Here is a 27,578-nt window from a genome sequence, read left to right as displayed (position 1 = left end):
CAAGGATGATCAGGGTCTGGAGCTTCTCTCTTGTGAGGAGAGACTCTGGGAGCTGGGCCTGTTTGGTCTGGAGAAAACTGAGAGGGGATCTCATCAGTACATAGAAATACGTCGAAGGTGGGTGCCAAGAGGATGGCGCCAGACAAATTTCAGTGGTGGCACAGCATAGAGTAATGGCCCTAAACTGAAACACAGGAAGTTTCACCTTAACATGAAGAAATTCTTTACTCTGAGGTGGCAGAGCACTTAATAGCTGCCTGGGGAGGTTGTGGAGTGTCCCTCTTTGGAGACACTCAAAACCCACCTGGACGCATTTCTTGTGTCACCGCTTTAGGTGGCCCTACTTTGGCGGGGGGTTGGACTCGGTGATCTCCAGAGGTCCTTTCCAACCCCAGCAGTTCTGTAATTTGTGTGAGGTATCTCTAAGGGTACGAGGGAGGCGGGCGTGCTGCCCACGCCTGCGGAGCAGCGGCTGCTCAAAGCCGCCGGGGAGCGGGGAACTGGCGCTCCCACCCCCGCCTGACCGAGACCTCGGGCACAGGGGCAGGAAACCCAAGCGGTGCCGAGCCCCGCGGGCTGTGCCCGTGGAGGCCCGTCCCGGGCTCGCCCCGCCCCTGGCGGGGGCCGGGCGAGGCGGGGGCGGTGGCGCGGTCACCGCCCCCGGCGCCGCCGGGCAGGGCCGGAGCGGCTGGGCGGGCGCGATGGGCGCGCTGCTGTGGTGGGACCCGCTGCGGGCCGGCAGCTCCGAGGTGGACTGGTGCGAGGACAACTACACCATCGTGCCCGCCATCGCCGAGTTCTACAACACGGTGCGGTGCCCGGCGGAGCGGGAGCGGCGGCTGCCTCGGCGCCGGGGGGCTGCGGGTGGGCGAGCGAGCGGCGGCTAGCAGGTCCCTCTGCAGCCCGGGGGGCTCCTGCTGCCTGCCGGCTCCGTCTCCTGCGGGGTTTTCGTGAGGTTGTAGCGTGCGATTCTATGGCTGTCGGTTTCTTTTCCTTCTCCGGTCGCTGGCATGCCTAAAGTGAGGGAATTTTTACCTAGTTTTTTAGGTATAACAAGGGGAGGTTTGCCAGTCATACTAGTACCGGTAAGTAGTGGGCAGCAGGCCCTGTCCTTGTCTTTGTCGAGACTTGCGGTGGCCAAGCAGCGAATTTTTGGTGCTGGGGATTTCCCTGGTCTAGTACCAGTTTGCACAAACAGGTGTCAGCGCCTTGATGGGTATGCACGGCAGTGATGGGTCAACACGAAAAAGTACCTTGGTGTTTGGAGGCAGAACTGGGTTTCTCCTGAACATCCCCAAGATGGAAAAACTTTAATGGAGAGTTTGCCTTTAGGTTGCAGGATGAAGTCAGGAGTGTATTTTTGGAAGAGGACGAGATATCTTTTTAAGAAAGCAACTGAAGAATAGAAGGAGAGGGAAGAGGAATAATGTAATTGTTGCTTCCTTCCAGTTAGTCATGGTTTACCCCCAAGTCCTCTCACACCTTTCCAATACCTTTCAGCTGCTGGAGAGAACTTACACAAGCAACCACAGCAGCAGAGCCAGACTGCCCGGTACCATGCACCTTGGAAAGAGAGCAATGCTCCCGACATCCTGTTGATGTAAAGAATGACAGTGACAGATCCACTAGAGTAAGATAATCCATTGGGCTTTCGGGTAGTTTGCTCTTCTATAAAAATCACCTGTCCAGGAGCAAACCTGCAAAAATGCTGTCTGTATTCTGTTCTGTAGGGGAGGAGAAGCTGGAGCTTTTGCTTTGTCTTTTATACTTTAAAGTGGGCAGGTTTTTTTCCCCCAAAATTCCATCCTTGTGTGAACTTTCTTTCCCTTTCAAGCCATGTTTCTTTGACTGCCAGCACATAGTGGAAGAAGTAGTAGATGTCTGGCTTCCCCTACTGGAGTTTGTATCATGGGAGGTTCTGCACATACAGAGCAAGTAATTCCATGGTGTACTATATACATTGCTAACTTGTTTTTTTCTTGTACTTAGCTGCCAAATTACTAAAGATGGTAGCTAGTCTGTGCCACTAAAGAATTTTGAGGGTGTGTGAGGGAAACTGTTGGCTTTTTTTGTGTGTCTGATGTCACTGTGCAAGAACCAAAAACAAAGGGAGGAAAAGGTCAGGATAAACAAGTTATCGAAGACAGCAAATGTGTTTTGTAGCCAACTATGCAGGGGGATGGGTATCCTACTGTATGTGCTGGTTCAGTCTAGGGTAGAGTGAATTTTCCTCATGGGCACTGGTTTGGGGTGATGTTTTGTGCTGGAAACAGGGCTGATAACTCAAGCATGTTTTCATTACTTCTGAGCAGGACTTACTCAGACCTTTTATGCTCCTGACATCACCCAACCCAGCAGGTGGGTTGGGGGTGCAGAAATTTTTTGGAGGCTACACAGCTGGGACAGCTGATTCCGACTGACTCAGTGGATTTCCCAGGCCGTATGGTGTCATGATCAGCATGTAAAGCTGGAGGAAGGAGAAAGAAGCAGTTGGGGCTTCAGGGTGGTGTCATTTGTCTTCCCAAGTCACTGTTATGAGTGATGGGGTCCTGCTTTCCTGGGGATGGAGAACATCTGCATGTCCATGGGAAGTGCTGAATGAATTCCTTATTTCACTTTTCTTGTGCGAACAGCTTACGCTTTCCCTATTGAACTGTTCGACATTTATCCCTCTGATTTTCTCCCCCATCCTGCTGAGAAGGGCGTGAGCAAGCAGCTGGGCAGTCAGTACTTAGTTGCTGGGTGGGATTAAATCACAACACTGTACTGAGCTCATTAGCAGTGATATAGAAGCTTTCCAAAATGCTGTAAACTGCACTTGTGTCCAGATGAATAACTTCAGACAGGTGGATGGACACAGAAGAAAGTCTGCCTCGAAGCCTGCTTTGTTGTGGCAACTGTATACAAATCAGTAAGCTGTACACTGAAAGGGGACGAGAAAAAGAGGCAGTGTTGAGGGTAGTCGGTTTAGGCTCTCTTCAGTAATACCAAGTCATTGTTAGGGCTTGATTTCTGTATTAGCAACTTCTGAAAATTATAACAGTGAGTTGCAGTGGATTGATGGGGTTGTGCAACTGTGTCCTCAAAAAGCCAGCTGCTCACAGAACAGTTAGGAAGTTTTGGTCCTACTTTAAAAAGTACCTTAGGTGGCATCTAAATTTTATTCCTTTTAGGAGGAGTTTGTTTTGACTATTTCAAACTCCCTTGAAGTTCCAGGGAGCAGACCTGAACCTGGCATCTGGGTCATTAAGCTTTAGATTAAAACCTTGCTAATCCACATTTTAAACTGCCGTGGCTGATGTCAGAATTGTGGTTGAGGTCTCACGCAATAATCATGTAAGCACAAAATTAGAGCAGCTTATCTGAAATGAATTTTTTTAAAAATTAATTTTCTGGTGGGACTTAAACCAAAGCACTCAACAGGATTAGTAGGAGAATCAGTAGGAAAAATCTATTCAGAGGTTTTATATAAATTGATCAAACTAATTTTTTAAAACATGCACAAGCTAGACTTATCATGGTTTTTGTCTAAAGTGATTCCAGTCTTACACTTTTTCAGTAAAGAGACCATAAAAAGCTCTAGCTCAAATGGAAGGAATAGTTATAAAAAAAGTATGTATTTCTTTTTCCTTCTGAAATGAATAATGTGTTCTGATGCAGTGTAAGCCTGCTTCAGACAATAACAAATGCCTCCACATGATCAAAATAATTTTCTCTGTGAAGAGGTATTTACAAAATAAAATGTATTGTTTATGTTTTAAATACCTGAAAACAGTATTTTTTTCCCTGTTGGCTAGGAAAGTCAGTACCTAGCAATTCAATATCTTGCATTTAATTGTGCTTGTAATTTTCATTTACAAAAGGAATTACTGTGGTTTTATTCTACTTCTTTTCTTTCCGTCCCTAGTGGCATGGAAATAAAAGTTTTTAAAAGTTATGAGGTAGTCTTAAGAGTGTGAGAGAATGCTTGTACTCTCCCTACAGCTTCTTTTTTTACCACAGAAGAGTTCTAGTATATGTGAGAGAAGAGTTCTAGTATATGTGAGTATCATGTTTAGGTACCAGGGTATGGAGGATACACACCCTCTGATGTCACTGGGAGCTACTTTAGACCAGTTGTGCTTTCTGCTCAGAAAGACACAATGCAATAGACACATTGTGGTAGTTGAGTGCTGCAGCTGCTTTCTAGGAGGTGAAATCAATAGTGACAAATACATGAGCTTTGGTAGGATTGCAGGAAACATACTGTGTCAAGACAATGGCCAGATGTGAGTGAAGTTGCATGATTGTGATTTAAGCAAGCCTATTCTCTCTGTCCTCTAGGCCTATGTCCTGAATTTCTATATATTATTTAATTGGTTGAAAATTAAAACTAAAGGTCCAGAATTGCATGAAGCCAAATGAATGGACAGTTACTGAAGGGCTGCTTGCCTATTTTCCAGAACTATAACATTTAATCATTACCTTTTGCAGATGCCAAAGGAAATCATGCTGTACTTCTGATGTAAAGTTTTGCACTTATCTCAACTATCAAAGTATTCGAATTGTACATTACCAAATTATGGAGGCCAATTGTAAATTAATACAAAAAATGTCATGCAGCATACTTTCTGAAGCCATACTTTAATATTGAAATTTTTAGTATTACAATTATTTCAGCTTCTGAGATGTTAGGAAATCCTCCTGATGGCCCCTGCGAAGAGTACAAGTCATGCTCAGGCTCCAGTTTGCAAGGGGTTTCTTGCATTTGCAGGCAGGACCTTAGCATGAGTGGGAGTTCATTGCAGAGGAGCACTACCAGCACAGAACTTCTCCCTTGCTGGCTACTCATTTGCATAAATCTACATTGCTACAGCTGTCATAAATAGATCCAGCGTGTCCTTTGTCATCTTGTTCCTAGGTGGAGTAAGGACTTTCTGTACAAATATTGATAAACTCTGATTGCCTGTTCTGATTTTCTTCATTGGTCAGTTTCAACTGTAGAGGTGTGAAATTTTCCAAACCACTTGGTTTCTAACCACCTATTTTTGCCCCTTGACACTTCCCTTTGGCTTGTGTCTAAAAGCCAAAAATTCATAGGGCACTTGCAAGAACCCGGAGGATTCATTCATATGCCTGGTGTCACTGTGTTTGGTTCCTGCCTGCTTTGGAGGGAAGTATTCCTGTTCTTTGTATGTACCAGCACATCATGCACTGGAATACTGGTCCATGACTGTATTCCCAACTTCGCTGACAGGCTCTACTGGGTGGGTTTTTTTGTGACTGAAAGTTGCTCAGGTGAACCTGTTTTGTTGAATGCGTAGTTTGCTTTACATGAGTTAAAACAACTTGATCTACCTCTAAAAATCTGTTCTCAGACCGTGTGAAGAGATTGACAACAGTAGTTGAATGAAAGAATTCCTTTGTTATTCTTGAATTATTTCCACACTAAATTTTTGTTATTGTTGGTACAAGTTTGTAAGTTTCTGTGAAGATGCAGTATGTCCAAAGGAATATTCTTGACCCCAAATTGTTTTCTGTGTCAGCTTCAGAAGAGTGTTTCTGGGGGTGATTTACTCTTTTGCCTGGGCTAAGCAGGCAAACATGAGAAAGCTGCAGCTGGAGACTCCTTCTGTCCTTTGGCCCATTGTGAAGCAGCAATAAAGTTTTCATAACTGCTCAGTTATTGTGCCATGGTTGGCCCTCAGCATTGGCAGCTCCCAGGAAGGACCGAGTGATCACTACTACAATGGCAGTTCCTGCTAATGGATAGTAAAGTGTGATCAGTATTTACAGAATCATGCTTTTGGCTGTTTGTAAGCAAAAAAATACCAGAAAACATGTCTTCATACAAATTATACGTACTAAATTAGTAAAATCTCTGGCATTGGTCTGAATTTTAGCCTTTCCACCTTCCTAGTTTTCAATCATCGTCTGTAGTGGAGAAACAAGGGAAAACATTTGAAGTGGAAAAGGACTTAAAGCTCCAGGCTCTCTTAACCCTGCAAAAAAAGGTTCTAACTGTTTTAGCCTAGCGTTGTATTTCAGACCTTCCAGACAATAACTATTGCTCAATAAATGGACTTCCACAAAGCTTCTCTAGCTCTGCCCAGTGCCAGTACTTCCAGTGCTTTTTCCATTCTAGGCTTGATAGCCATTGAGAGGACAGGTCACTGGTGCTCAATAGCTTGATCTTGTACACTTTATGAATTGCCAAAATCTTAAATGTAGATGCTCAATAAAACTCTTTTGGGAATTGACTTGAATTGTGACTAGCCACATTTTTTGTTGCTGAAAGTTGTTGTGCTGGTTAATTATGTTAAACAAAAACAGCTCAGCATAGGCAGAAAGAGAGGGTCATAATTTGTTGAACTGTGGCTTCACTAAATGACAAAATGTTATTATAGAAAGCCCTGTGGATATTTAAAATGTGTTTATTTTCTGTCTTTGTGAGACTGTTTGGTTCTTTTCTCTAGATAAGCAACGTCTTGTTTTTCGTTTTGCCACCCATATGTATGTGCTTGTTTCGTCAATACGCAATCTGCTTCAACAGTGGAATATATTTAATATGGATTCTGCTAGTCGTGGTTGGTAAGTTGATTACTCTGTGTTTGCCAATTCGTGTGAACTGAGAGAGGGCATCAGTTTTTCCTGCTTGTACTTGACTGTTTTTTAAAGCAAAGCAATCCTGACATCTATGGAAGAACTTGCTTGTGCTTGCTTAAAGCCAAAGTGGCTATAGTTTCTGGAGGGAAAATACCTTTTGCAAACTGATGTTGGTGTGAAATTTGACCGTAGTTCTGTTCCCTTCCAATCCTTCCTTGCATATGTTCTTTTTTGTGTGTATGTTTGGATTTACTCTACAGTAGTGCTGACTCTCTTTGCTCAAATGAGAGCTGAAGTGCCAGTGCAACTCAGGAGAGTGTAGGAAATCCTAATTCCAAAAAACAGCTACAGGAGAGGAATAGGGTTTTCATTGTACTGAGAAGGCCCAAAGATATAGATGTGAGATTCTGAAGTTTGTTCATTCTTGGAGGCACATCAAGGGGATAATCAAAGCCCTCTGGGGGAAAGTAGGCACTTTCCACCTGTAAATCTGTATTGTGGAGTAGTCATCAGATACTGCTTTTTCTCTTTGTTTTTTCCATTCTTGTGGTATTGAGAAAATTCTGAAGCATAATTTGACATTTTTTACTTGATTGTTTTATTTTTATAATTTTCTACCTGATGTTTCTTCATGCACATCTTTTCTAGTAGGAGCTGACATTTTTAGCTGCTACTTTTGTAGTATACTTTTGTAACGTACTTTTCTTCATGATTAGCAAGGGTATGATGACTTGGATTGTCTTTTAGTAAAATTGGTGTTTTTTATAACCTTTTCTGCACCAAATAGTAGCTACCATTTCCTGTGAAGTTCTGGGCATTAGCAGGGTGTTTCAAGTCTGCAGATGTTCATAATACTGTCTCTTGATTAATTCTTCCAGGAATTGGATCTGTTTATTTTCATGCCACCCTCAGTTTCTTGGGCCAGATGCTGGATGAGCTGGCTGTTCTCTGGGTTTTGATGTGTGCTCTTGCTATGTGGTTCCCTAGGAGATACCTGCCCAGAGTTTTTCGAAATGACAGGTAATCATACAATGATGCATGTACAGCATATGCTTTCATGTTTTTTGAAATTTCTTCTGCTGACACCTAAACCTGCACATAATGGCAGCAAGTTATCAATGTTACCACTATCACTGCTGTTTTTTCTTGCTCCATTCTCTTCCCATTGCTTGTATTTCATTAAGGCCATTTTGTTCAAAAATTCCTGAGTCAGCAGTTGCTGGTAGTAGGATGGGTGTCCTGTAACTTCAGGTGATGAGATGACTTGTCTCTGGAATTGTCTGTTCTTTTTGATTCTAGGGAGACATTTATGATGAGTCGTTTCTATAACTTACAGCTAATGTAGGAGAAGCTATCTTTTACTCTTCCTTTTGTACACCCTGAAGTGTATTTACAAATGAGCCTATGGAAGTTAGGTGAATGTTCATCTGAATTTTTAAGGCAGTGGTTAAGGATGGTGTTTAGCTATTCAAAGCCTAAGTGTTTCTTTAGAAGCCTATTGTTGTAAAGGGATTTTTTTTTCTTTTCCTTGCAGGCTTAAAAAAATACCTTATAGCTGGTTTAAATAATTTGGTTGTGGTTTGCACTCCCCTCCCCTGCCAAAAAAAAAACCCATTATGTTGTTCTTTTATGCAGTAAAGAAGTTGAGGTAATGGAAAGGCTTGAATTGCAACATCAGTGTTGTTCTCTCTGAAGATTGCTAAGACTTTTGCCCTCTTATGCTGTTATTCTTTGCAGGAGATTTTTAAGTTCGTGTGTTTGATTGTTGGGGGTTTGTTTGTTTGTTTTCTTGACAATATGCCAGATTAGAAATTGCTAATGCATGGAGAGAAGTTTGGTGCTTAGAGTGACCTTACCTCAAAATAGCTTTCACTGGGTAGACTGTACCTTTAATTACCAGCCTGTATGCATGGCCCACTTCTCTTCAAAGTCTTCATAAATGACTTGGACTTGGACACAGGACTGGAAGGAATACTGAGTAAGTTTGATGACCACACTTAATTGGGAGGAGCTGTTAAATCCCTTGAGGGCAGAGAGGCCTCCACGAATGAGAGCAATCATCAACCACATGAAGTTCAGCAAGGGGAGGTGCTGGATTCTGGGATGAGGCAACTCTGCATGGATGGATGGACTGGGAGGTGAGATGCTGGAAAGCAGTGCCATGGAAAGAGACCTGGGGGTCCTGGTTGATGGCAAGCTGAACATGAGTCAGCAGTGCCCTGGAGCAGGAGGGGCAGCTCTGTCCTGGGGGCATCAGGGACAGCATCACAGCTGGGCAAGGGAGGGGATTGTCCTGCTCTGCTCTGAGCTGGGGCAGCCTCACCTCCAGTGCTGGGGGCTGGTGTGGGCACTGCAATATAAGAAAGATGTTAAACTGTTAGAGGGTGTCCAAAGGAAAGTAACAAGGATGGTGAGGGGTCTGAAGGGGAAGCTGTATGAGAAGTGGCTGAGGTTACTTGGTTCATTTAGTTTGGTGAAGAGGAGATTGAGGGGAGACCTCACTGCACTCTTCAACACTATGATGAGGGGAATAGAAGGAGCAGGAACCAGCTTGAGAAGTGTTTGGACAGTGCTCAGGCACATGGTGTGTCTCTTGGGGGTGGTGCTGTACGGGCTAGGAATTGGAGGTGTTGATCCTTCTGGGTGCCTCCCAACTCAGCATATTCTGTGATTCTGTGTGATTTAATGGCTTTGTTGCATTGGTGTAAATTTAGTACTTCTGCATATTACAGTGTAGTGTTGTTACAGAACACTGTCAACGTAACAGGCTTTCCTGGTTTCTTTTGGTTTATGGTGTGACTCTTAGATGTTCAGTTCAAGTGAAGAATTCAGAGTCCTAAATATATGTATAATTTTTGTAAACTCTGTAAAGGAGCCTCCATGAGCCATAAGCTTAGAGGTTACATTTTATGAATTAGTGTCTTCTGATATTGCAGGGTGGGTTCCTAGTATGGACCAATATGTTAAACTATTGGGTTGTAAAGGAATAATAATACTTTTGGGGTGAAATACTGCTTCTGTTTAACTGTGTTAAAACTCTAAATACTGAGATGAAAGATTCTGTCTTATCCTTCCAATTCTCAGAGAATGTGTCAAGACAGGGAAGGTCTTGATTCCTTTCTGAAGTATACAGACACTCTGGGCAACAAGCCTGTGCTGGTTTGAAGGCAAACCAGCAGAAGGAATTAACTCCACACAAATACGTTGTGAGGGATTCCAAATAAGAATTACAATTCAATAGGAAAAATTTACAATAACGGCAGTAGTACAGAGACACTGGCTAAAACTGACAAAGTCAGAATACATCCAGACACCCTGCTGGTCAGGATTGTGGGCAGCAGTCCCATTGGAGTCATGGATGTGGTCTTGTTAAAGCAGTGATCCTGTAGAAAGGTCTGGTCCTTCTCTGAACATCCAGTGGTAGTTATTGAGAGCTCTTGTCCTCGGGAATTTAGTGGTGATATCTTGGTGTCCCAAGCCCCAGATTATATACAGGTAGGAATGTTAGGTAGCTCCTGGGGTGGGGCGTCTCACAGTGGGATGATGTAATTCTGTGGCTCATTCTGGGGTGTCTTTGATGGCCCATGAGCAGACATGGCCCTGCCTTAGGCTGAGTCTGCATTGGGTAGCTATTGCAAATGACTGACCATTAGCAGCTCATCAGAAGGTGCTAGAGGTGGTGATAGAATGTATATCTTACCTCGCAACCCAAGACAAAACCCTAACCTAGAAATGGTTTAATTAATACTTTTAAGTTTTTTGCTTTGCCTAACTAATCCTCTGGTATTATGTCTGTCATGTACTCAGAGCTGTACTCTTCACTTCATCCTCATCACACTTAGAATTTGCAGTGCTGCAAGTGTTATTATCTGTAATGATCAATTTGGGATGTATTCATTAAGACATTCATGTCATAACAGAACTTCCTACTTAAGTAACTTGTTGCTTTCCAGCAGAAGGAAAAACTTTAAAGCCAAAGGCAAATGGAATGCGCCTAGGTGAAGGTAATGACACTTGTGGCCATGGAATGTACTGTGCAAATATATTGAGACCCTATTTCAAACACAGAAGGCTATGCTTGGACAACAATTGTTTTAAAAAGCTATGAGCCAGTAGTTAAAGTAGTTAAAAGCAGCATGGTGATCTTCCTTCTTCCTGCCTAGCCCAGCCATAGACTGGATGTAGGTTGTTTGAAATGCAAACCTGAAGTTTAAACAAAAGGTAACATATATTTAATTGAAAAGTTGTCAGGCTGTTTACATAGGGCACAATAGTGGTTTCATGTTTACTAAAAATATACCATATCTTAGTCTTATAAAAAAGTCTGGGAATTTCTCACCTACTGTTGAATTTGATTAAGGAAGTATTCTAACTTAACATGTAAGTTTCAGTATCTTTAGAGGCTCTAAAGAGATAAAGGAAAGCAAAATGGACTGTATCATAGCTGTTGAAGTTGGGGCATTAACAATAAGAAAATATCCTGAAAATCTATGTTTAAAGCTTGAAGAATGATGAGACAGAACATTTTTGAGGAAGTACAGTGCTGTGTGCAGAGGTAGACCTGAATTTTGTTACATTTTTAAAATAATGTTGAAATTTCTGGGTTTAGAATTAAAAATTAAAAGTTTTGAATTAAAAGCAGTTTTTCTGCCTGTAAACTCTATTCAGGAGCCGATTTAAAGCTGCTGTGGGTGTCCTGTCTGGAGTTACCACCTGCCTGGCCTTCATTAAGCCTGCCATTAACAACATCTCGCTAATGACACTGGGAGTTCCCTGCACAGCTTTGCTCATTGCTGAGTTGAAGAGGTAAGTACAGTTCTTCTGTATGCAGGCAGCGTTGCCTTCTCAGATCCTTAGGACACTGTGGGATGATAACACTAGATCCGTCTTCAGTGCTTGTGACAGCAGATCAGAAATGCTTCTGCCACATGCAGGAGCAAATCTAGTATAAGTTTGTTTGGCAGTTCACACATTTTTTGACAAGGACTTCTTGTCAAAATGTCTCTAGGACATTACAGTAGTTCAGATATTTTCTATGTTCTTGCAACATACCTCTTGCTGCAACCTGATTTAACTCAAATTTGTTTATTTATTGTGAAATTAGGGCCTGGGTTTCACTTTATGGACCGCATTTTTTCTGTATGGTGTGCATAAGGATGAGGTGATGGCATGGTTGCAGTGTAGATGCTAATGGGAATATGGAGCAAGGCCCAAGCACATATGGCAGATGTTCCAACTCCTAGAGTTGTACTGTGAGTGTTTTATGGCTTTGAATCTGATATGAATAATATGATGGAGTCAGAGTGACAAAGATAAGGTTAATCACTACATTTTGGAGAATAGATGTCAGTCAAGGCCATAGAAATCATAAAACTAGAATGCAAATAGAGAAGAACCTGAGACCGATTTCTGCATTTTAGAGAGTTCTTCTGTTTATAGTGATACCAGCAGCTGTCCAGAGACTTTTTTTTTATCTCTTCACGCACTGCAGAAAGGACCAGAGAAGCACTAGCATTTGAAATTTTCCTTTCTCACCTCTTCTCCCATGTCTGAGAAAGATTTTACAGCTTACACTTGCTCTTATATGTTGCATATGTCCATCAAAATGAGTTAGAACAAAATGTCTTTATTCTGATTTCATCTGTTAGAATAGAGATTTTTCTGTTTGCTGCATTACCCTGATCTGCCACTGCTGTACAATGGAGTCCTCTCTAAACAATGTTTTGTAAAGGTGTGCATGAGTCTTTTCTCATTTTCTCTGTGTGTTTCTGTGGTCAAAGACGCTTGGAAAAAGCACACAAGTTAGTTGTGGACAAGGTCAGTAGCAAAACAATATTGATGGTGTCTCATTTTGATGACAGCATGAAGGAACTACTGACTGGGCAAAAGGGCATCTGTTTGTGGCACTGGATAATCTTTCAATTCTTCGTCCATTCAGTATCAGCTTTCAGGCACGAGCTCGTGAAAATCTTGAAAGGACAAGTTGTTAGTGTCTCCTCAGTTTGAGTACTGTTGTTTCAAATCTAGGAGTTGGTATGCCTACAGGTATTTGTTTTTTAAAACTCTTCCTGTAGGGTCATTGTCCTGGTTTGGGACAATTTCTGGGAGGAAATCCAGCATCAATCATAAAGTCACCCCAGGACAGTTATATGTTACTAAAGTGTCCAGCTTTTTTTTTTTTTTGAGAGAGAAAATTAAGGACATAGACCTTCTTTTTCAACTGGTGAATGAAAAGGGACCAGAAGTGACATAGGGCCCTCTCTGGTTGTGCATTTGGGATGGTTTAATACTGCTGATATTTGTGGATGAATTCCTAAGTGTAAAAGGCAAATAAAAAGCTTTTATTTTTAAGCTATACTGATCCTTTTGAAATTTAAAGGGTTACATTCTTGTAAACTGAGATGTAAGGACTCATCTCATCCCCTTCTGCAGGGGGAAGATTAATCTAAGCATTATTTAAAAGATATGCTATTTTTCTGTTCTGTTCTACCATAGCCAGGAGGGGTTTTCCCATCCAAGTCTGGCAGGTTGCAGTGGAAATTTTTCTGTGAAATAGATACTTGGGGAAGAAAGGAAAAGTTGCTTCTGTTCCATGCTGAAGTTTTTGATATTTTAGAGCAAAACTCCTTGTTGTTATTCCTATTCTAGGCTGTGTCAATTCTGTACAGAATTCTGGGGAATCAGAACCACTGTGTTTTCAAATGAAAATTTTCTGTATAATGTTTGTCTTTGATAAGGAGATAATACTGTCACAAAAGAGCATTATGTTCTTAGATATGGATGTGGTAAGGTAGAATGTAGGGCTGGGGAGTATTGTGGGTAGGAGGTGATCAAAAGAGCAAAAAGTAGTCAAGTGTCCTTGAAAGACAAATAGTTAAACTTTATTTTAATTTCTGTCACAACAAATCCCTTCCTGTGTTTCTAAAAAAAAACAAAAAAAAAAAAACCTCTACTAGAAGATGGTATCTTGTGGGAAGGTGGATGTGTATCCTTTGATTTGCCTAGCCCAAGCCAGAGATTATAATGTCATCAAGTTAGTAGCCATTTAGCGAGTTACCATCAGGCATATAACTTCCTCCGTGTGCAGATAGGTGCTAGAATGTTGTTGCTCAGCTGACTTCTGAGCCTTGAGCAGTGAAGGTTTACCCTGGTTTCTGGTCTGACCATTATTTGATTCTTCTAGAAATCTGACTGTGGGAGGAGCCTTGCTTCATTATCAAAGGTTCCTTTATTCCCTTGATTAAAAGGTTAAGCTAGTTAAAACTTTAAAATATTTGTTAGGATAGAAAGGGAGATATCTGTGTAACATTCAATCAATCAATATTGCCCTGGTTTGAAGAAAAGCTGGAATGCTTTTTTGGGTGTTTCAAGACATTAGAAGATAGTGCTGCTGGAAGTGTGTATTTAAGTGTGCCTTAAATAGCAAATGACTGGAGCTCACAAGCGTTTACCAAAATGCTGGTATTTGAATAACTGGTTTTTGTTAAACAGAGGATATTGTGCATTGTATAGATGAAAGGGGAAGTAGAAGAGCAGGATTTATGGGATCCAGTTTCCTTCAGAATAGAGTAGGGTAGGATCAGGCAGCATAAATTATTTTTTAGACCTTCAGCTAACTAGTTCTATTTTAGTTCTTATCAGTGTCCATGTCTGTTGAGAAATAAAAGAAAGGCTACATGTCCAGGTGGTATTTGCATTACATCTCTTCATTGTGGTAAAAGCAGTGACTCTGAGTCTCCTGCTTCTTCAGCAAGCGTGTCTCACCCCATCTGAAGCACAGTTACTGCAGAAACTGAAGACTCCGTGATGGGTGATGTCAGAAAACCCAGGAGTATTACAGACTCTAGCAGACTGTGCTATTCTCATTGTGATCTTTCTGCCTTAAAGTAGTCCTTTGCAGGACACGCTACAACATCTAGTCTTAAGTTTATAAAAGTAATTTGCAGTATGTGATGGTGGTACTGAGCAAACCTGTCATTACAGTTGGTACCATTGCTATGGCTGATCTTGTACTGGGTAAGTAAGGCTTCAGTTTTCCTTTGCAGACTTGAATTTGTTGAACCATGCAGGTTAATTGCCTTTTCTTCTTGGTATTTAGGCAGTCAGGTCCTGATGAAAGGAGCTCTTAAGTCTGAGGCCAGGCCTCTTACCTTAAATGGGATGCAGTTGCATGTGTTTATCTCCTTCAGACATGTCCAGGAAAGCCTTATATTCTTAATACACACACCCTTTCCTTTGTCAGAACACACAAATACTCACCTCAGTTGTCTAGTTTTATCCGTCAAATAAGGCAAATTTGATTAATATGCGTATCTGCTTAGGTGTATGGTTTAGTGCTGTTAGGAGCAGTAGTACCTCTTACTGAGGAATATAAATGCCTTAACATTTAACAGAAGTCTTTATACAGTTACAAATACGAGCTGCATGGCTGCTTGTTAATGAACTGCATGTGTAGCTAATGTTATACCCCTACCTAGGTATAGGAATAGTTTGATGTTTGCCATTGGTACACTGGTGTTTAAGACAACACCCAGAACATAGCTACTGGTAAAATGGTTTGTTTTATTACTTTACCTCTTTGTATCAGAGCCAGACTTACTGTAAGTGAAGTTCATCTGCTAAGTGCATTTATGGTGGTCATTTTAATGATACATGTCTGCCATTGGTTTATAACTATTTATTTATGTTTTTCTCCTTAGGTGTGAAAACCTGCGTGTATACAAATTAGGTCTCTTTTCAGGTCTTTGGTGGATGCTAGCACTTTTCTGCTGGATCAGTGACAAAGCGTTTTGTGAGATCTGGTCCTCATTTAATTTTCCCTATTTGCACTGTGTGTGGTAAGTATTATGTATGAAGAGTTTGATTCAAATCAAAGGGTACTTCTGTGCTGCTTGGTGGCTATTTCTGGTTAGTTCTAGACAGAAGAAATGGTAAGATTTTATAAGCCCAGAGCAAGTCTCGTGCTATTCAGGGTGACAGATTCAGGAGCCTCTTTGGCTTGATCGTATTCTTAAGGTTCGTTAATTGTAACTGAATTCCTTGCCATACTAGTTACTAAAAGCCACAGCTGTGACTATGAAAACTTAAACTGTGATTGATAATGATGGTAATCCTCATGATGAATGAGGATTAGTGATTAATTAATGATGATGAAGTGGAGAAGCAGTGAAGGGTTTTGATGCCTTTTCTGTTTTACCGCTCAGCAAATCGCAGTTACTTGTTTGAGGTGCCATATCTCAGCATTTCTGCATAAATCTGACAGGTGCAGAGAAGCCAAAAAGCTGGAGCCTGTTTAGATCAGGGATAAACTACAGTTTTTTAGTTTTCCTTTCCAAATATTTTGCCTCCTTGCGAAGGGCAGACACCAGTCTTATGGGGGGCTTGTGGGAAGATGGTGAATGACAGACTGACTTAGAAGTATGGTTATACAGTTGATTTGATTACTGAGTTTATATTACTGACACTTTTTTCTTTCCTTTTTTTTTACTTTCTTGATGCGTGGGTGGCTATTCTCAGGCACATTTTGATTTGCCTTGCGGCATATCTGGGATGTGTCTGCTTTGCTTACTTCGATGCTGCCTCTGAGATCCCTGAGCAGGGCCCTGTCATAAAGTTCTGGCCCAGTGAAAGGTGGGCCTTCATTGGAGTTCCCTATGTCACCCTTCTCTGCGCACACAAGAAAAGATCTGTGAAGATTACATGAAGTTGGAAGCCATGGAATGGGGATGGATTTTCAACTTACATTCCAGCACAGACAATATTTATATAATGATAAATGACTACTGTTGTATTGTCTCTTCTTAAGATAGGCAGCACTTCAAGTGTCATAGGAAAAGGGAAGTGTGTTCATTCCTCTTTGAAGAAGAGAGAGGAAGCAGGAACATGGGGGCACTTGAACACTAAAGTAACAAAATATCTTCTTTGGTTTTGCGCCGTGTTTTTGATGTAGCATAAAAGCTCTTTTCAAAAACCAGGATCAAGGAATGATCTTTTTGTAGTAGGTCACCTTTGGTGCTTGATCCACTTCTTTTGTAACTTTCTTTGTGAGAGAAAGCAGTCCAAGATGCCTACATACCATCCTGTGTCCTTCTTAGCTCTGATTTTGCTGTGTTTACAAATGGCCACAAGAGTGTGCTCAAAGCCCATGCTGTTCCCAGCCTGGTATGGCACCCAGGCTGTGCATTGCTTTGGATCACAGAATGCATGGTTGCTTCCCCAAGTTCAATAGGAGATGAGTGTTTGCAGCTGGATTACTCTGTACATGCAATTAGGCTACGTAAATGAAGAGTGAGCTGACAGAAGTCCATAAAACTAGGTAGGAGTTCAAGGATTTTATTGTATTTCCACTGTCCTGTGAATACTTGTATACTGCATATTTCTTTCTTGCAGAAATGTCACAGAAATCCCTCTCTACCTCTTGAGACATGCTTGGTTTTGAATTTGGCTCACAGAAGTGTGAACATTACCTTCACTAAGATCTCAGGTCAGCATTGATTGACAGTGTGATTAAACTATAAAAACTCATAGGTGCCTAGCTGCACATCTAATTTGAGACCTGACTTCTCACCAGTGCAAAGTGATGTAAAAAATAGTCCAGTGCTCTGCTGGTTATACATAGGAAAAAAGTAGATAACTGCAGACCTAGATTTCAGTGAGCAATGAGATGTGATACTTGCATTCTTGCAAAAGATTCCAATTTTCTGGGTTTTTTCAGCCCATTTTGTAAAGATAAGGGATGTCTAGGTCCATTTAGTTTTAAGATTATTGGTATTGAGGTTCAAGAATGGCTGTAGTTCTTGCAACAATGCCTGTTTTAAAAAATGGTGCAAAGTGCAGCCATGTTTTTCAAGTATGAGCAATTGTAGCTGCTAATAGCTGCAGTTTTGGAGAAAAAAGGGTCTACTCACATTCCTCAGAACTCTAATAACAGATCTCTAAGTGGGATAAGGCTTTGAATGTACACTTTTATTATTAAGTATTATTTCCTTTTTTAGTATTAGACCATAAAATATGATTTTCTCTTTTGCTTATATGTCTCATGTACTTGTTTTTTATCAATGCAAAAATGTACTCTTTACAGTATCATCTTTATGAAAGTGGCTTTTAGCAAGAACTTCGAGCTGAATTAATTTTTAAGCATTTGAAAACCTTTAAAACGTTTATATTAAAATTTATGCTTAGAAAGCAGGAAGTAAGGTGTATGCTGATGCTCTTGAAGCAAACTGTAAGCAGGAGATATGCCTTTTTCATGAAGCCTTCAAAACAGGTGAGTAGACTACTGTCAGGTGACTGCCAAATCTTAAAAGCAGGACAGACATAAAATGGAACACTACATATTTATAATACTTGATAGTAGATTTGAAATATCTGGTTTTTTGACACACAGTGATAGAATTTTTGTATGAAATCTGTTTAGAAAAATTTATGTAGTGATGTTTGTTAGTCTTTGAAACAACAGCTATTTTTCCTTTTCCTTCCTCTCCCCCTGATTATGAAATGCTCAGCTTCAAACACTTCTCAGGTATTAAAAGTTCTATTACTATTAGATTCTTATACAGATAGGATTGCTGGCTGGAACCCAGCTAAGTTTTCTGATGCCTAACATGGCCCTACTTTGAGTAAGACTTTTCAATAGTGTTTGCTAAATTATTATGTTATGGTAAGTAAGTTATTTTCAGTATTGCTTGGGAACCTAATAACTGCAGACATAATGTACTATTCAAAATGACTGGAGCCTTTTTACTCAATATTTTGCTTGAAAGCAGCCTCTGACTCAAAGGGCTCTATTTAATCTGCTGTCGGTTGCTGTCTTCTACTCTGCAGTCTGACTGCTCACAAAGAAGTAATTTTGTAATTTAAAAAGTCTCAGTAGGGCATTCAGCTATTGAAGAAGTATATTAATGCAGATAAAAGGCCAAGAATCATCCCCTGTGTTTTTATTATCTAACCTCTAGCCTTTGTACTCTTCGTGGGAGATTTTGTGAGCAAAGGTTACTATGTGTTGTTCAAAGCTTCACTGTAGAACTGATTGGAGTATTCCTCTGTAGCAGCAGCTCACCACTTACAGATTTAGCTATTTCACGTTACATTAAATTAGTATTAACGTATATAACTGAAATTAGCTACACTTATTTAAAAAATAAAAAACATTCATTTTTTACGAGTTTTAGAAATTGCATCTACTCAATAATATTAGTACCCAAAGAAGTATATGGTTGGCATACGGAATAGTCTTTGCACTGGATCATACAGATTGATAGAGTATGCACAAAGAGCTGTATTACATTTTAGTAGAAAGTGATTTATATGCACCTGCAGGTTTCAAAGCCCCAGGATGCTTTCTTTCCCTGCTGGCAGGAAGTGAGTTAGTTCCTAGTCTTTAGGTTCAGTTAGTATTTTAGTCTATTTACTGGGATGCAATACTGTGTTGAGCATATTGTAAATATTGACAAGGGATTTCCATCATTCCTTTAATGTTAAGCTTCAGGTTTTTAAAGAAAGGATGGTTAGTTTTTGGTGTTAGCAAACACTCAATTTACAGTCATTAACTCAAGAAATACTATGTAAGGAGTAGTGTAGGGTTGGGGGTTTCTTCCATCTCCATTTAAGTCTGTGTACTAAATGTTTGTGTAAAACATGTAATACTTTACAGCATTAAACTGTATTTGGAGTGAATATTGTTTGCTTTTTCATACACCATGTTTGTGGAGAAGAATGCAGCTGCAAGTATAATGACTTGAGCCATAAGGATAATTTTTTTCTTACACAGTTTTCAACAATTCTGACTCTGTGAGGAGGAGGGAGACTGCATTAGATAGAAGACCATTAATTAATGAGATAGCGATTACTTTGTGTATCAAACTGGTTTTTGCAACTAGAACAAATATTTGAAAATTGCAAGCCCATGAATCAATGAAGACAAGAAATGGTTCAAAATGAGTGGCCTGTATTTCCACAAGTAGACAAAACTGGGTCAGAGTGAGTACATCTGCGAGAACAAAGTGGGGATCTTCAGTGTATATTACCTAAGACTGTGCTTCCAACTTAAGGGAGTGAGATTGTGGTTATATAGTAGCCGTGCACCTGCCCTTCCCCTCCTGCTTCGCTTTTACCAGGGTGCTTCTCACTTCATATAAAAGACCATTTTTGAGACATTCATGGATCCTCATAAGCAATTATAATCAAGCTGGAAATAGCTGTTGTGTGAAAGTATAGCTATAATTCAAGAATGTTACTCACTCAGAATTAATGTCTGTAGCTGATAAAAATTCAAAAACAGCTGGTGGGTTGGCTCATACTTTGTTGTGTCACTCAGACTTCTCTTATCTGGAATTTATGGACATGGTTTCCCATGGAAACAAGAGGAGCATCATCATACCACTGCATTTCCCTGATAGCTTCAGAGCTCTGTGCTTATTTTGTCCAAATCTGACAGAGTCAAGAGCCATGGAGGTAATTTTCTACAAATTGTGCAAAAGATGGTCATGTAGAAAAGGGAGGCCTCTGAGACAAACAATTGTTAAAATAATACAGAACTTAGCCAGGAAGGAAAATAAAGCAGTGCTTAAGTTCTGGATTCACTTTCTCTGTGGTTTGTATCAGCTACAGCATCCGGAGCTCCTTACACATGGAAGGAATTTCGCATACTTCTGTTCCAGAGATAGGGGAATTAGTGTAACACACAGAGATCACCATTTCACTCCAAATTTATAAGGCAGAAACTCCCCTGAGAGGTCGGTTGGCAATGTCTTGTATTGCTGTACTCCAGGCTGTCAGTTAAACACAGTGCAAGCTGAGAAAGACTGCGGTTTGAAGAAGGTGACTTCATGCCACAAATGTAGGAACCATAAAAATCTGCTTATAAATTTCCAGCATGTAGTGAGGAGGTGAGTAGGTATTGGTTAAAAACAGATTGTGTCTACCTGATTAGTTTTCTTCTACAAAAGAGTATTTGTTGTCTCTATGGCTGTAGAAGAAACTGTACTATTAGATGTTGACTTACAATCATGGTTTGAGGGATATTATTGTAAAAGTGCTAGAAAATCTGTGTTTGATAGAAGTTCTGTCTGTGGATTTGTGTAAAATTTTTTGTATAGCTGTTCCTGAGCTGTCTTAGGTGATCAATTATAAAATCAGAAAAAGGTATAGAGTGGACCTTGGCAAAAAGGCCTTCCTGGGTCACCTTCTGTTTAATTGCTCAGCAATGCCCACATAAAAGTTACTGATAAAGTCTGGGAAGATTTGTGGATACCTCGAGAAGTCTAAAATCCAAAGGTGGTTGGCCAAATTGTAAAAAAACCCAAGAACAAAATTGAGTAAGAGCAATATATTAAACCTGTATAGTTTTTATTGACAATGCTGAATGCAGAATAACTAGGAAAAGAGTTCTTACTCTTTAGATTAGTGTGGATCAGGAGCCAAATATAAAACAATAATACATCACTTCATTAAAAAGAAAAAACCCTGTAAGAGAAAACCCTGTAAGAAATCTTTTCCTTCAGAGTACCAATGAGGATTACCAGCAGTTGGTAAAAACTGAAGGTGTATATGGAGAAAGAGACTAGCCTTAAAAAAGTGTGAGATAGATATGAACATGATGCAAATATGTAGAAGGAAGTGTGCAAAGATTCAGGGCATTTAGCAGACGGTAGGTTCTGGAAACACAGGAGTAGACTGTGGAGGATTAGTATCTATGTCTTCATAGAGATAGATATTTAAGGGGCAATTGGAGAAGCTGTAGGATTTGTATAGGACATGGACACTGCTGGTCCTGCCTTGGGAGAGGGATATGGAATAGTTGGTGAGTAGTGCTACTAACATGGAGTAGTAGTCTGACAGTCTGAAGACTCAGGCACTGATTTTTTTTTCCTCTTATTGCTGTGCACAAGGGCTAGACAGAATTAATTGTGGGCAGAGGTAAAGATTAATACTTGGCCTGATTGCACTGGCAGAGAAATACCACCTGTACATAAGACCATAATTGTGGGCATTACTGGAAAGTAATTGTCATTGAAATTCGTGTAGATTCCTAGGTTAGGAAGAATCCAGGAACACAAAGGTAGAGGCATGATCATGCTTAAGGGAAATCTGCTGTGACACTGGCACTTTACAAAGACCACTCTGTTTGGAGAGCACAGAATGCACAAAATCACACAGAATACTCTGACTATAAAGGGACTCAAAAGTATCATTGATTCCAGCTCTTAAGTAAATGACCTGTATGGGGATCAAACCCTTTACCATAGTGTTATCAACACTATACTCTAAACAGCTGAGCTAATTTTTAAAAACAGAAAGGTCCACACAGCGCTGGATATGCTGGCATCAAATGGAACTCACTTCTCAGCAAAGGAGAGTCTCCTTGGGAACTAGTGGGGCTCACTGGCAGAGTTTTAAACTAAATGTGTTGGGGGAGGGGGACAATATCAGTCTTGTCCCTGGTAAGGTGTGGGATGATAGGCAAAGGTAAGAGGGACAGGGTGCTGGCAAGGGGCCTCAGAGTCTGAACTGTGCTGGAACATACTTGCAGTCTTACAGAGATGAGCCAGAGACTCCTGAGGTAAGAGGAGACAACAGAGAAACATCAGGGAAATATCTCAAAAGGATTAAGGAGTGCACCTCTAGGAAGGTGGAACTCCTGACAACCCAGCTGAGCTGCCTTTACACCAAACCTCACAGCATGGGCAATAAGCTGGAATTGGAATCCACTGTGATGCTAGAAAGTTATGACCTTGTTGCCATTAGTCGGTGGGATGAATCCCATGACTGGAGTGCAACTGTGGATGGTTGTAGACTGTTTAGAACGTACAGGGCAGAAGGAGTGGCACAGGGATTTCCCTCTGCATCACTAGGTATATCGAGTGTGAAGAGTTGTCTGTCAAGAGGAGCCAGGGCCAGGTTCAACTTTGGATCAGTTGCATTATTTTGCATCACATGCAGTTGCTGGGCCTGGGGAACCCTTCAGGGGGACCTTTGATGGGCCATGACACCCCCTCCCGTGAAGCTACCCTTCACGTGAATATCGTGTAGATGTGACTTTCCTGAAGTGGGGGGTCCAGCAGATGAACTAGTCTGCACAGCAGAGGATGGGTGTTCACTGCTTCTGACCACAGGTTTTCACATGCACCCACACACACCTGGTGGGGTGTCTGTGCAAACCTGGCAACAGATAAGCCCAGAGCTATGGCCTCTACCCCAAAGCTGCTAGGCTTGGTGCTTCCATGAATGTTCTCCCAGCTTTATCTAGGCCTGAGATGCTTTGAACACTAGTGTCACTTTTCGTATCTGGGATAGCCTTGGGCAGTTTAACTCACAGATCAGGGTTTCATCCAGGAGACCTGTGAAGTTCTCGACCTCTGGTGCTCTAAGGCGCCAACTCTGGAGCTCTTAGGCTCCTACTTCATCAAGTTATCTTAAATAAGCAAAGCAGCTAATAGTTAGAAAGGTTATTTATTACAAAGCACGTCAGTCACAACAGGCAAGCAGAAAAACAATGGCAAAGCAGTAGCAAAGCAATGGCAAGAGCAGATGGCTAAAAGCCCTGGCAAAAGCCAAAGGCTGAAAGCAACAACTCTCCCCAATACATTCTCTTATATAGGATTTTTCCAACAAGCTAAGATGCAAACTCAGACCACCACTCCTTAACCTATTAGAATTCTAGTTTCTTAGCACATCAGGTTACGTATAGAACTATGCATACAATCTATCTTGTTCTATCTAAAAAATGTAAGCAATATTCTTACTATAGCTCTATTAAGACTAAATCCGGTCTACCACTGTGGGCCTGGAGCCTCTTGCTGAAAATATCATGTTTTCAACCTTCACTAGAACTTGAACTGCTACTGTGGAATCCAGACCCTTTGCTTCCTAAAAACACTAGAGCTCACCCTAAACCTTACTAACTTACTTTTACTTAAATGTCTACTTTATGTGTGAGTGGCTTAATATACTTCATCCACAGGCTTTAATTCAATCCCTGCGCTCTGATTTCTTTCTGAAGAATTCAGAGAGACCCCTGACTCACTGACTCCAACAGAGACCCATTCAGGGTGAGCTTTAGTGGTGCAGCTTTGTTATACAGTTTTGCCATAATGGGCAAAAATCTTTGTGACAATATTTGAACCATGAATGTAACATTTTGGTCTCTGACACCCAGCTGGGAGTTCTGTGTCCAGCTCTTGGGTTCCCAGCACAGGAGGGACATGAACCTGTAGGAGCATGTCCAGAGAAGGGTCAACAAGTTAATCAGAGGGATGGGGCACCTCTTATATGAGAGAATTTGGATTGTTTGGGCTGGAGAAGAGAAGGCTTTGGGATGACCTAATTGTGGCCTACCTGAATGGAACTTATAAGAAAGATGAAGAGAGACTATTTACAAGAGCATTTAGTGACAGGACAAGGGAGAATGGACTGAAAAGGATAGACTTAGCATAGGTGTTACGAAGAAATTCTTTACTGTGAGAATAGTTAGACTGCAACTGGTTTCCCAGAGAAGCTGCAGATGCCCCATCTCTGGAAGTGTTCAAGACCAGATTGGATGGGGCTCTGAGTAACCTGGTCTTGTGGGATGAGTCCCTCTGCAGGGTAGGGAGGCTGTAACTAGGGTGTCTTTAAGGTGCCTAAGGTGCCTTCCAACCCTAGTCGTTCTGTGAATCTATGATTCTCTAAAGCTTCTTACAAAACATTTTGAGAAGTGGTACAGTTCTGTCTCTATTCCCATTATCTTTATGTCAGGGTTCTTACTGCAATGGCAAAATAAGTATAGCACTTCATTGTGTTGCAAGGGTTCTGTTAAGTCAGTGTTGTGGTTTGGTATTGGCTAAACACCAGGTTTAAACACCCATGACAGTTGTTCATTCATTCTCTTTTGCTATAGCTGGGCAGAGGAGAGGAAAGAAAGATTAACTTTGAGTTGAGCTCATGAGTTGAGATAAAGATTGGGAGAAAAAACACTCAAAGGGAAAAATAGGTTGAAATTTAAAGGTATATTTATTATTAACAGAGTCAGAGGATGATAATGAGAAGTAAAAGAAGCCTTTTAAACACCTTTTTTCCCCCAGCCCCTCCCACTTTTCTACTGACAGCTCAGGGAGGCAGGGCATGGGGATTTTGGTCAGTTCGTCACTCAAGATGTTTTCCTGTTTGTTCAAGGAGACAAGTCTTTTCTCTGGTATGCTGTGGGGTTGCTCCCACAGGCAAACATTTTTCTTGAAACTGCTGTGGCGTGGGTCATGTGTCCATGGGGTGCTGTCCTCAAAGAATAGGTTGCTCTAGTTTGGAAGCAGGGGCCCTCTCTTTCTCTTCAGGTCTCCCACTAGACCACAGCGTCCTCTGGCATGCACCTGCTCCAGCATGAGCACTTTCCTCATGGGCTGCGAGTGGTTCTCTGCATACCCCGTGGACTTTGTGCATTACAAGGGGACAGTTTGTTTCACCGTGGTCCTTGCCACAGCTTGCAGAGGAATCTTGGCTCTGACACTTGAAGCACCTCCTCCCCCTCTTTCTTTTCCACTGAGCTGGGTGTCGCCGTGTTGTTTTCCCTCACGTCTCCTCACTTCCTCCTCTTCTCTGACTAGAAGAAAAACTGCTGCTTATCGGCACCATTGTCAGCAAGTTCCACTAATTCCAAGGTTCTTGTGAGGTCCTGTGGTGACAAGGAGTGGGTTTTATCTAGGTTCTGTATCGGGGAATCGCTTGTTATGCTTCTGCGGCTGGCCATGCGGCCCTGCTGCCATCGCACGAGCAGCGGTGGCTGCTGCGGCGCTGGTGCTATTTCAACACCTCTCGCCATGCAGGGCGCCAGGAAGGGGAGCTGCTGCCACCACCCCTCTGCTGTTGCCCCCAGCGTGGTTGGCTAGGGGCAGCCAGGCGGGCAAGCAGAAGCTGTGGGCCGCACCGAGATGGCGGCGGCTGCGGCAGCGCATTGCCACGCACCACGCCCAGGATAGCTCCTGGTGGTGGCGCTTTGCCACCCCTGGGAAAAAACTGCCCCCACGCTGTTTTGATTTTCTTCTTAAATATGTCATCACAGAGGCATTACCATCCTCTCTAACTGGGCCAGCAGCATGTCCATCTTGAGAGCCATCAGAGATTGGCTCTGTTGGACATGGTGGAAGCTTCTAGCAGCTTCTCACAGAACCCTGTGGTCCCCTCGTAACCAAAAACCAGGCTGTGCCAAACCAACACAGTTAAGTCTGTAAAATTTGTTTTTCATGTATCTCATAGAGTATATTAAACATTCTTAGAATTTCAGAGTGATGAGTTTAATAAATACTTAAGGATTATACCAACAACCTACAAAACAGGAACAAAATTCTAAGGGAACTGTTTTGATTTTCATATTCTCAATAACCTTGGTATCCAATGGTGAACATGGAGAGTTCAAAGAATATAAGAGGTCTGGAAGTTTTGTCTGGATGAGCTTCATGGGACTGGATGAAAGGTAAAACATATTTTGATCAAAAAAGAATGGTGCAATAGTCACAGCATGAACAATTCAAGTATTGAGAGACACATCATCAGCAACCACACAGGTACAAAATGAAAGCAAAAGCACTTGGATAAAAAAATATACATTTAATGAAAAAAGATAAAAGTTATTAAAAAACACTACAATATTTACATAATTTGCTGTGGGACTTCACTCTGTGATGTATTCTTTGTGACCATGTTGTGTCAGATACCCTTTCTCCATGAAAAAGGAAGTTAGAAGCCCTTGCAGGTGCTACTTTACAGTGACAAGTGAGTGACATGATCTCAAAAAACCCGGTTTCCAGAGGGAAAGAAAAAAAGTACATATTTGAACAATGAACCAGAGGGAAAAATCTGCACAAGGTAGAATATTGTGTTTGTATAGAAGTGGTACCTGTTATTGACATTAATGACTACTTGGAGAAATTACTTAACAGCTGGGATGCAAAACAAGTGCCTTATTAGATGTCTGTGGGGGGAAAAGGGCTGTCTGTTCAGGGAAGATGTTCCCCTGACAAAAGGAAACTGCTAAGTCGTCCATGAAGAAGTGGGAAGAGCTGTGAATGATGGCCTTTACTGGTAGGCAGGAGGGGAAAAGTCACAACCAGACAGCTGGCCAGGGAGAGACTATGAAGGGAAAAACTTAAAACAAAATGTGGCCATTGTAAGAGGGCTGCAGAGGAGGAAAGATGACCTATTTTTTGTAGAAACCCATACAGCTCTGCAACGTGATTCTCCATATGAGCACATTTTAGAGTGATGCACTCCTTACAAGTCTGTCTACAGAACTGTGGTCTGCTTCTCTGCTGGCAGAGTGCATCAAGCAAGGATTGCAGACAGGTAACTCAGTATTCCAATATTGTGCTGTCACACCTGTACGTAATATCTTCACAGAGAAGTGATGCTGTCTGTCTCACTGATCACAGTATCTGGACCACCTTTTGTTAGTTGCTGAGCTGCTTTGCCAAAAGGAAGAAGTTGATCAATACATCAAAATCCACATACAAAGTCTTCTGTCGCGAAATGATGGCAAAATAGGGCTAGAAATCTTGGAAGTCACGTATATCAACAGCAGCTGACAAGCAGGCTCACCCCTTCAAAAATGCCTCAGGAAGGTTTTTGCCTGGCCAGTTGTTCAAAAATTCCAGTGCTGCAGTAGCCACATTTTCCCAGTCACACAGACAGTAGCAACCAGTGGACAGAGTGCAAGACTTACTAGCAGCACATTTGTGCAGCATGAGGAAGAAGGATATTATGGGGGAAGGTTTCCTGTTGATCCTGCATTCGCATGTCTGGCTGAGTCAGGGCTTTGATGGTGCAGAAGTCCTGGGTAACGTGCTGGCTAGTTTGTCACCTTTGTGAACTGCAGTGAAAGGGATGGATCAGGCAATGGGTGAGAAGATGCTAACTTAGGCTTGCCTTCTGAATTTAGCTGTAAAAGAAATCCCAAAACCAACCAACCAACCAATCCCTCCCCACACACCACCCCCCCCCCCCAAAAAAAAAAACCACCCAAAAACTCA

General features: G+C 41.6%; 1 protein-coding gene across 4 annotated transcripts; it reads left to right on the top strand.

Annotated features, from left to right (window-relative positions):
• The first annotated feature begins 19 nt into the window (after positions 1–19).
• ACER2 (alkaline ceramidase 2) lies at positions 20–19,260 on the top strand. Of its 4 annotated transcripts, XM_056513272.1 has the most exons (7): positions 665–809; positions 1,501–1,630; positions 6,456–6,570; positions 7,464–7,605; positions 11,254–11,391; positions 15,285–15,422; positions 16,102–19,260. In XM_056513272.1, the coding sequence occupies exons 3-7, from the start codon at positions 6,495–6,497 to the stop codon at positions 16,286–16,288; spliced, it is 681 nt and encodes a 226-aa protein (XP_056369247.1). In that variant the 5' UTR covers positions 665–809; positions 1,501–1,630; positions 6,456–6,494; the 3' UTR covers positions 16,289–19,260. The 4 variants fall into 4 exon arrangements, with proteins under 4 accessions (XP_056369248.1, XP_056369246.1, XP_056369247.1 ...); XM_056513273.1 differs by lacking the exons at positions 665–809; positions 1,501–1,630 and adding an exon at positions 20–117; XM_056513271.1 differs by lacking the exon at positions 1,501–1,630 and having other exon boundaries at positions 637–809.
• Positions 19,261–27,578: the final 8,318 nt, after the last annotated feature.

Source organism: Oenanthe melanoleuca, chromosome Z (genome assembly GCF_029582105.1).
Source record: "Oenanthe melanoleuca isolate GR-GAL-2019-014 chromosome Z, OMel1.0, whole genome shotgun sequence".
In the NCBI taxonomy this organism is placed as follows: domain Eukaryota; kingdom Metazoa; phylum Chordata; class Aves; order Passeriformes; family Muscicapidae; genus Oenanthe; species Oenanthe melanoleuca.
This window is presented reverse-complemented; position numbering and strand designations above follow the sequence as displayed.

What these genes read in the sequence shown, in the direction of transcription:
- ACER2 (XM_056513270.1), top strand. Translation starts at nt 5,112, where the DNA reads ATGCCTGGTGTCACTGTGTTTGGTTCCTGCCTGCTTTGGAGGGAAGTA. An exon ending in TCGCTGACAGGCTCTACTGG is followed by an intron (nt 5,247 to 6,455) that starts GTGGGTTTTTTT and finishes TCTTTTCTCTAG; the next exon opens with ATAAGCAACGTCTTGTTTTT. An exon ending in GATTCTGCTAGTCGTGGTTG is followed by an intron (nt 6,571 to 7,463) that starts GTAAGTTGATTA and finishes TAATTCTTCCAG; the next exon opens with GAATTGGATCTGTTTATTTT.